Source organism: Alosa pseudoharengus, unplaced genomic scaffold (genome assembly GCF_046254945.1).
Source record: "Alosa pseudoharengus isolate Yale_2024_CS ecotype anadromous, Long Island Sound unplaced genomic scaffold, YU_APseudo_1.1 YU_APseudo_1.1_scf_24, whole genome shotgun sequence".
Classification (NCBI taxonomy): Eukaryota; Metazoa; Chordata; class Actinopteri; order Clupeiformes; family Clupeidae; genus Alosa; species Alosa pseudoharengus.
In genome coordinates this window covers 16,557,206-16,567,205 of record NW_027468689.1, presented here as the reverse complement: position 1 = coordinate 16,567,205, position 10,000 = coordinate 16,557,206, and the positions used below count along the sequence as shown (strand labels likewise).

Below are 10,000 nucleotides of genomic sequence, written 5' to 3'. Positions count from 1 at the left end.
TCGGTAAATGGGCTGCATTTATACGGCACTATTCTAAAACTGATAGTTCCGGTCCTTGATTGTGATTGACTGAATCGCGTTCGATGCCGTTGAAAAATGCAGCATAAACATACACCTTGACTGCATTTCGTTCCATATTACTGCGCTACAATAACTTGGTAGAAAGGTTAAAGTAGCTGCGTCTCGACGTTGCTTGGCAACCATTCAGATAGAGGAAATATATTTCTTGCCGGAAGAGTGATTATCTATGAATAAATCAGTTCCATTTCTAGTTGCTGTGCCTTTACTTTATGAAACTTTGCCAGGTATTTATAGTAACAGTTTTAGAAAAGCAATAAGCCACTGATTCTACAACAGCTAAGGGGGGTTTTAGGCACTCCGCTAGTGCGTCTTGCCTAACAACGCCCCTTAGCTGTCGTAGAATCAGTGTAACCTACGGCCTCTCGGGGCTTATTGCTTAATTCTACTCCTCTAAAAACTCAAAGTGTTTTACAGATGAATGCCTCTTATCCACCCACACATTCACACACCGAAGGGAGGCCGCCATACAAGGTGCCAACCTGTACTGAGAGTGCGGTTTAAGTGCCTTAAAGACAGATATGCTCGTTAAGTGTGTAAGTGTGCTTGTTACATGAAACACATACAGTACGGGGACCAAAACACATAGGGCTTCATTAGCTAAAAACAGCCATGTTAAGTAGCTTAGATGAAATGCCTGTTCCCTCAAAGGGATGTACGACACTCGTTAATGCTAACGAGAGAAACTAAGGAAGTGCCTGCAATGGCTAATTCTCAGTGAACATTCATAAGTATCAGGCTATGTGGAATAATGTGTGTGTGTGTGTGTGTGTGTGTGTGTGTCTAGAAAGTTTGCTCTTCACAGTAGAAAAATCATATTGTTCAAAAAAATGTCCCCCAAATATTACATTAAGTGTAATTAAACACTGTGGCTTTTATGAAAGCATTTATTTATGAAATTATGCAATGAGACGGTCGCCGGCTTTCTAGAACATTGGCATTAGGAATATTACTCTTGAAACACTCATATCAACTCATGGAAGTCATTCCATGGCTTGACCTCTGACCCTGTTTCCATGACACTCACGAGCTCCAGCCGAGGTCCTGGGGGTTGACATAGAGGATGCCCGCCCTGGACACAGTGGCCGGCGTGGCAGCGCTGAGGTGACTGATCTCAAACATCAGACGCATGGAGGAGGTCAGAGAAATACGCTCATTACTGGCCAGCGTCAGCACCTACAGTACACACAGACACACACACACACACCCTCCGGTTACAAGTACGAAGCGCTAACCAGTAGGCCACGGCTGCCCCACATCAACTCTCCCACACACACATAGGGTTATGCTGTTGTTATGGTGACCGGCAGACCTTGTTGTCGTCCATGACTGTGTTCAGGGATTCGATCCACATGGGGTCTATGTCCCCATCCAGAACGATCCATTTGGGTCCGTCATGAGACATGCTAGAAAGTTCTCTCATGGTGGAAGAGAACAGGCCTTGGAGGGGGAGACAGAGATAAAAGACAAGATCAAACACTCTTATATTCACAAACAAACACACACTGTCCTCTACAAAACACACATACACACACACCATCTTTCCACTCGCGTGTGGCAGGGTGTAGGAACCCGAAGAGCTCATCGGTGGTGACAGCTTTTGGGTTCATGTCGTTCCACACAGGCTTCATCCTCAGGTTAGAATAGGTCCGATGGAGCGTCTTCAGAATCTGACCACACACAGAGAAAGCTGACATTACTGCTCAGACATACACCAGAACAATCTAATGAAGACACAAACTTCAACTGAATTAAAAACAAAACAGGACAATCAGAATCAGAATCAGCTTTATTGGCCAGGTTTGCGTAAACAAACAAGGCATTTGACTCTGGTTAATCTTTGCTCTCAAAGTACAGCACTCACTTAACATATAAGAATAAAAAATAAAAAACATTAAAATAATAAAAACAGAACAGTAAGAATAGCATGAAGGGCAGTAGAATATGGCTATGTCTAAGAATAAATGCAGTATGTACATTTGCAAAAAAATAGACACTAAGGTATAGGGTAGGCAATTGTCCGAGGGGGGTGCGGCTGGGGATGACCACCTCCTTGTTGTCCCTGTCAAGGTGGCCAAGCCGTGGACACCTCTGCAGGCACAAGCAAGATGCAATATACATTGAAAAGAGGGTGGGAATAGTGCAATATCCGTATAGACTGATTAAATATAAATATAGTGCAAGGCAGTTCAGGCAGTGCAAATATAATGTATTAAAGGAGCATCAGTAACTAAATTCAAATAAAACTGGGCAGTAAGAGAAGTGTATGTAATTCACAATTATGTCCAGCTCAATCCTCCCAAGAGTGCTGTCTGCATCTACTATACCACAACTCACCACAGGCACACCAGTCTAGCAGCCTTTTCTTTTCACTTACTACACTGACTAGCCTACTAAAGGGACCTTTCATGTCAGAGACAGTAAGTGGGCTTCATCACATAATGGCAGGTAAACTCTGTAAGGCTTTATTGGCCTTCTGCCTGTCCCAGTAATAAGGAATGTGCTTAACATGACACCCGGCTTTATGGACATTATACCAGAAATGTACATTTCCTGTCCTGGGATTGTTTCAATGAATGAAACTTGTATAATCCAAAAATATCGTAAACTGACAAGATGATAGATTTCTAGGAGTTGTTATGTAAAAGGATATGTCATTCATTAGGCTCTTAGATGTTGTTTTCTTTATTAAAAACACTTTTGAAAATTCCAATTCTGAAAAAAAAGAATGTAACAAATGTAGGCTACATCTTTCAGTTTTGTTGTGATAAAGAATGTTGTGATAAAAAAATGTAAAAAAAATACAAATTTAAGTTGTTATCGTTCACATCAATATATTAAAAATACAATAAATGAGAATATATAACTGTCCCCAAGTTTTCGTCATGCCCCATCACGCTTACATAAAACACTACATAAAAAATGCAAAAGTTACGACTCAAAGGCTGTGACATCATTTGACCAAGGTGATGCTAAAATTAATCAAGGGTAAGTCCTCTCATTAAATTATTTGACGATTATTTCACACGGCTTTACCTGACTCTTGCCTGTTCCAGGTCCCCCCACTACAAACACAGAGTGCCGGACAGCCAACAGCTCCTCCAGCTGTGTCACCTGCAGGGAGAGACAGAGTGGGAACATGTTACTGGAGCCCATCACAAGGGCTAACGGAGGTGGAACTGAGGGTGGCACATACAGTCAGCATTTGGCACATCAACAATGCCATTACAGTTCACAAAATATACATGTGTGTGCACACAGTGCAAGAAGCTGCTCTCATAACAGGTGTGAGAAACACACAGAAACACACACACACATATAAACACACACACACACACACACACACACACACACACACACACACACACACACACACACACAGAGAGAGTGACCTTCAGGATGAAGTTCTCCTCTGGCTGCAGACGAAGCTCGGAGATGGCCTGCCGCACGGCCTGCTCCAGCTCAGTGTCCCTTTTCCGAGGAACGTCCAGGAGGGGAAAGAGGTCACTGATGAGCCCCAGGAATATGGGAACGTCGCTGGTCACAATCTTGGGCAGGTTAAAGTCCCGCAGGGCGCGCATCAGTACCTAGGAATATGTAGACACTCTGCTATCTGGGACTTTCATTAAAGCAACACAATGTAAGACTTGGTTTTATACACAATGATGCCCATTTTGGGTACCCGTTGGGTACCCATTTAGCGTCAGTGAGGCAAGAACGGTCACATGCACAGACAATGACGTTGGCATGGTTGGACAAAATGATGTAGTGCAATACCAGGCGTGCCGGGCACACATTAGCAATGTCAGAGACACCATTCTCCATATTATCAGCCATGTATCATCAAATAGAGTTTGGAGCTGTTATTTTAGTAAAGAACAATACATAAAATAACTGCATTGTGTAGTAAGTTGAGTGGCGTAACCTAAACTCCATTCCAGGAATTACCTGCTCCTCAGGCTTGCTTCTGTCCCCTCGCTTCAGTGAGCCCGCAACCACCAGTACTGACTTGATGGCTCTGAGACCCCAGTCATAATGATCCTGAAGGTAGAATCATAATGTGTTACAAGTGCATTCAATCTGTTAATGTTTGCAAGTGTGTGTATGTGTGTTCATGTGTGTGTTCATGTGTGTGTGTGCGTGTGTGTTTATACTGTATATGTGTGTGTGTGTGTGTGTGTGAGTGTGTGTGAGTGTGTGTGTGTGTGTGTGTGTGTGTGTGTGTGTGTGAAACCTGTTTAGAAAGCAGCTCCTTGCAGAGAGTGTACAGGCTGATGAATTTGCGAGCCAGCAGTCGCGCATCGATGAAGCCCTCAGCAACCAGCATGATCTCACAGATCAGCTCAAAATCAGGGATGACCATCGCACACGGCCTGAGCAGGAGAGAAAGGGGGACAGAGGGAGAGAGGGGGGAGTGACACAGACAGAAAGAGTGATCAAGGCAGACAGACAAAGAGAGAGAAAGAGAGGGGGAGAGAGAGAGAAAGAGATCAAAATGTGATCAATGAATGCCTGTCACTGTGCACTAGTATATGAAACGGATGGACTGATGGAGAGAACTTAAAAAAAAAAAACAGCCAATCATATTGATTCATCGGCCTCCATGCATGCAGCAATGTGTTGATTGACAGGCACTGTTTGACCCAGAGTCACTCACAGAGGAACATTTTGTTGAAAGTGACAAAGTGTTGGAGTCGTTTTAAGGGCTGGGAAGGCCAGTGTGACTTTCTAGGAGGTCAGTAAATGGGAATAAATTGGTGGTGGTGGTGGTGGTGGGGAGGGGTGAGGTGGCCTATTATTCAACCTGAACAGGGCCTTGAGATTCTCTGGGAGTTCTGTTCTGCCAGCATAACCGGGGTTCAGGGTGATGAAGATCCCAACGGTGGATTTCAGCTCAATCTCCTCCCCCAGGAACTGGAACCTGATGAGACGAGAATGACCACACTGGTGACAACCTCCTGACACAGTGCCAAGCGCGACTCTGGTCCAGCCTGAGGACATTTTTCAGCCCTATTCCCCAGGTAGATAATGGCAATAAAACTCAACTCGGTGATCAACGAAGTCACACACACACACACACACACACACACACACACACACACACACACACACACACACAAAATCTCTCTTATACACATCCACACACACACACACACCTCTGTCTCTTATTGCGAATGGCATCCTGAATGGTCTTGACCTGCACAGCCACCACAGACAGCACCTCTACTGAGATCCTGTTGAACTCATCAAAACAGCCCCACACACCAGTCTGGGCCAGGCCTTTATAGATGTTCCCTATGGACTATGGAGAGAGAGAGTGAGAGGAAGAGAGAGATGGAGAGAGAGAAAGAAAGAGAGAGAGAGAGTGAGATATTAAGACACAGCTACTGAGATACTGTCAGTAGCAATAAAAAGCAGTTTTTTAGTCGATTTGTTTTTAAAGTAACTGGTAGCGACACTCGTTCCATTGTAAATGTAAATAATCAAACAACCATATCTGATTTCACAAACAGTGTTGGACCTATTCGCTTCATACAGCAACTGTGCACTATATTGTACTGTGTAAAGCTTGATAAACATTCGACAAAAAATCACTAGTTCAGCCAAAAGTGTACTTGAAAGCTAAGCTTGTAGCTGGTCACGATCCTCATGTGGCTTTGGTAGCTGGTCACGGTCCTGGGATGCCTATAGTGTAGATTGCATTTGAACACAGTCCGCTGACACCCCTTATGGATAAGGGGTTGTTTGAGTTTAGCTGCTAGTGAAAAGGAGGAGATCAGGGTGGAGATGGAATGCTTTGGAACAGCAGGTAATGAGAAAATACATCTCCAAGAGAGCAGACGTGGGAGGGAGTGATGACTGTCAATCATCATCAATACAACAGCATTAAATTCACTGACATCTGTGTGACTGCAACATTGGACATCTGTTTGGCTGTGTGAACTTGAGTGTGAATGGAAGAGCCAGGAATGCTCCATGAAAATGAACTATTAGCATGCTGGACCTGATTTCTTCACTGTAGCCCCTCCGTACCTTGTAGTCCATCTGTTCGGAGCAGTTGAATACATAGACCATGATGCCGAGGGAGCGGCCCAGGTCTTTGGTGGTCTCGGTCTTGCCAGTACCGGCGGGTCCAGAGGGGGCGCCACTCATGGTCAGGTGCAGGGATTGGGTCAGCGTGATGTAACATCTGATCATGTGACAGGAAGAGGAACATACAGGAAGTAGTTTGCGGTCAGAGATGTTCTAAAAAGGAAGAGTCCGGCCCCAGCCGTGGTGCAACTGGCTGGGGCACCTGCACCATACATCGGCGACCCGGGTTCGATTCCCGCCCTGTGGTCCTTTCCGGATCCCACACCGATTCTCTCTCCCACTCACTTCCTGTCATTCTCCACTATCCTATCCACAATAAAGGCATAACAGCCCAAAAAATATACTTTAAAAAGGGAGAGTCCAATCTTCAGGTAAAAAAGTGCAACTGCTAAAAGTGATGTGCTTTAAAGTGCTTTAAAACAAACCAGCTTCCATCAGATCACTGAGGTGTAGGCAGGGAGACCGGAGACGTTTTTGTTCGAATGGAATCCTATGGGTTATATGTGACCCAAGCTAAAGCTAGTTAGCCATTACGTTTATGTCAATGGGAAAACTGCTAAGATTGCTATCCTCCCTATTAAAACATCTCTGTTATGGTGTAACACAACATAAAAACATATCACACAAACATCTACATAAACGTGTGTGTGTCTTTATGTCAGTCTGTCTGTAGTTTCAGAAGATATATGGGTATGTGGCAACTTCTCTGCTTGTGTGTGTCACCTGTCTGTGAGAGGGGTGATGACCAGACGTGTGGTGTTGCCAAGGTACTCATATGAGAACTGAAACTGGGCATCACAGATGTTGACCAAGCAGTGTTTCAGCTCCTCATCCCACCGATGCCGTAACTGGGACAGCCACGCAAATGCCTGACCGTTCATCACCTGCCATGGAAAAAAATTACAACAGACGCCTAAACAACAATAAATCCTGTCTATACTTTCACACACTTTTATCTCTATTCATGTGCAATAAAACCAGCAACACTCATTAAAAGTTTACAGGTTTGACAGATATGAATTTGACAGATATTGACTGTCTCAATCTGTTCCTGATCAGACTTTAGCGTAATGCTACAAAATGTCGACTCTTGTTTGTTTATGCAGTTGAAAGGGTCTATAAAGGGGGGTAGTATAATTTGCATGGTGCAGGGCAGGGACTTCTCAGCTTTTAGAAGCAACCTCAAACATTGCAGCCTACCAGTGCGTACAGAACAGACACTATGCACTAAGGAAACCTAATTCCTGACAAATGCTATGGACATTACACCTACAGGTATGGGTTTTAGCCCACTGGCCTGCACGCCCTCTTCCCACATCCAAGATTACAAGTTGGAGTTTGCTGTGGGACTGTTCCGTCACACCACATAGGGTAACATAACAGGAGACTGTATACATTGGAAGTGGAAAAATCTAGAGTATGCTTCCAAGAGCTCAATGAGATTAGCATTATTTTGGGAATACTTCAGGAATTTTAGGATAAATGTTAAGTAGAATTTGCTTGGTCAAACTGTGCTTTTGCAAATTACATTTTATTACTAACTTGGCATCTAAGAACGATTGGCCAAGTCAATTGATGGCTGGCTATTATATCATCTTGCCAATAGGACAGCAGTTGAAAATTAGCCGGCTGGCTAACACTGGCACATTTACAGAAATGTTGATCAATGTGTGTTTTCCTTATACATAAATGAAATGAAATACAAGCATGCCGTCTTACCCTCTGGGTAATGAGCTTGGCCACCACGTCTCGAGCGTGCACGTCAATGGTGCACAGTGTCATGACCTTTTGTCGGTCACCAGGGGTCAGCTCGCCCAGGAGCATGTGGATCAGGGAGTTCAGCTGGGTGATCTAGGGACACACACACATATTAACACACACGATAACAAACATACACATGAGCACACATATGTATGCACAGGCAGACACACCTGTTTCTTGTTGTAGTCTTTCAGGGCAGTCTCAAAGCCCTCCTCTACCCGCTCAAAGGCGATGCCAACGTCAGTGGCCCACCAAATCTGACTGCCAGTCAGGACCACCTGTGTTAAGAGCAGGCTCAAGTTACTCAAACATACGCACTTAGTCATACACACACACAGACACACACACAGACACACACACACACACACACACACACACACACACACACACACACAGACTCACCCACATGCACATGCATGCACACTCACACTCAATCTCTCTCTCACATACACACATACACACACACACACACAAACCTGTGCAGGAAAATCGAGGAGCCACTGGTCTCGTGGTTTGTCCTCGTAAGCCGAAACGGCCTCCATGATCTCCTGCCGCACTGTCCGGCGCATGGTAGCCTCCAGTGCATTCAACCAGCTCTCTGCCTGGGAGACAGAAGAAGTAGACGAAAGCGGGGGGGGGGGGGGAGAGAGAGGGAGATGTAACTGTACTGTGAGTGTGAGTGTATAGCATCTTAAGACAGAGAGAGAGTGTGTGTGTGTCTGTATAACTTTGAGTGTGTTTGTGTGTATTTTAAGAGAGAGAGAAAGAGAGAGAGAGAGAGAGAGAGAGTATGTGTCTGTGTCTGTCTGTGGTGAGTGTGTGTCCGTGTGTGTGTGTGCATGTGTTACCTGTCCCTCACAGACACATGGCTCAGAGAAGGGCACATACTCCCTCTCGCGGCTGTACATCCCTATGGCAACGGCTGGCTCCCCCTCCCTCTCCTCACCCTGGAACTTCAAATCTGCCAGGTTATCAAAGAGCTTCAGCAGGTGCCGGGTGACCTGTGCGCACATGCACACACACACACACACACACACACACACACACACACACACACACACACACATGTTCACAAAGATTCACACACACACACACACACACACACACACACACACACACACACACACACACACACACACACACACACACAGACACACACACACAAATATTCACAAATCAACATACACACATACAGTACACACACACACACACACACACACACACATATAAATTAATTCATAACTCTCATAGTAAAGATGACTTTATTAGTGTACACACACAAAGGGAAGCAACTTTTTGACCGGACGTGTATTTGTATCTGTACTGAATTAGGTATATTATTATGTATGGAGTATTATGGGCTACCTGTCTGGGTTGTGTTCCCTTGGAAACAATCTCCAACAGATCAGTGGCAGACACAAAGTAGAATCGTGGGAATGTCAGCCTCTTAGTCTCCAGATACTCTGCTAGAGCCTTCTCGCACACAGACAACCTAAAACACACACACACACACACAGTGTGTCAAAGTGTGTAGTGCTTTATCTAGATACCCAAATCACTTCACAATGAAAGAGGGAACCTCATCACTTCAACCACCACCAAAGTCTAGCACTCACCTGGCTGAGGCAAGGCAGCCCTTTAGTGCACACCAGTCACCACACACCAGCTTGAGATGGAAAAGGAGAGGTTCACACAAGAGAGCTCAAAGACACATGCAACCCCTCATGCAACGCAAACACACTCTTATAGACCCTTTCAACAATAAAAACAAAAACAATGCTTGAACATTCTATTTGGTTCCCAATCTACTTCCTCTGCATTAAGATAACATATGGAATGTTAAAAAGGTCTTGTGGGGCCAACTATGATGCTGATAATGGAACTCTCTTGAAAGGGTCTATACACACAAAAAACACTCAGGGCAGCCAGGGCGTGCACCTCTGCTGCAGAGCCTCCAGCTTCTCCAGAAAACCTGTCTCGTTCGTCACAGCGATCACATTGTCTGTCTTGACCACCTCCACCATCAGATTCTGACCAATCAACAGACCGAACCACACACACACACACA

The 10,000-nt window shown here is 44.9% G+C and overlaps 1 protein-coding gene across 1 annotated transcript in view; it reads right to left on the bottom strand.

The window, feature by feature from the left end:
- dnah9l (dynein, axonemal, heavy polypeptide 9 like) overlaps positions 1–10,000 on the bottom strand; it is a gene marked incomplete at its 5' end in the record, with an annotated part of 52,480 nt that overhangs the window by 27,249 nt on the left and 15,231 nt on the right. The window contains 17 exon segments of the mRNA XM_076302473.1: positions 1,106–1,254; positions 1,391–1,518; positions 1,616–1,748; positions 3,115–3,192; positions 3,471–3,665; positions 4,027–4,119; positions 4,313–4,451; positions 4,883–4,999; positions 5,235–5,380; positions 6,112–6,268; positions 6,895–7,055; positions 7,891–8,022; positions 8,103–8,210; positions 8,409–8,534; positions 8,781–8,933; positions 9,298–9,424; positions 9,871–9,962. Coding sequence (XP_076158588.1) covers positions 1,106–1,254; positions 1,391–1,518; positions 1,616–1,748; positions 3,115–3,192; positions 3,471–3,665; positions 4,027–4,119; positions 4,313–4,451; positions 4,883–4,999; positions 5,235–5,380; positions 6,112–6,268; positions 6,895–7,055; positions 7,891–8,022; positions 8,103–8,210; positions 8,409–8,534; positions 8,781–8,933; positions 9,298–9,424; positions 9,871–9,962 — 2,234 coding nt within the window.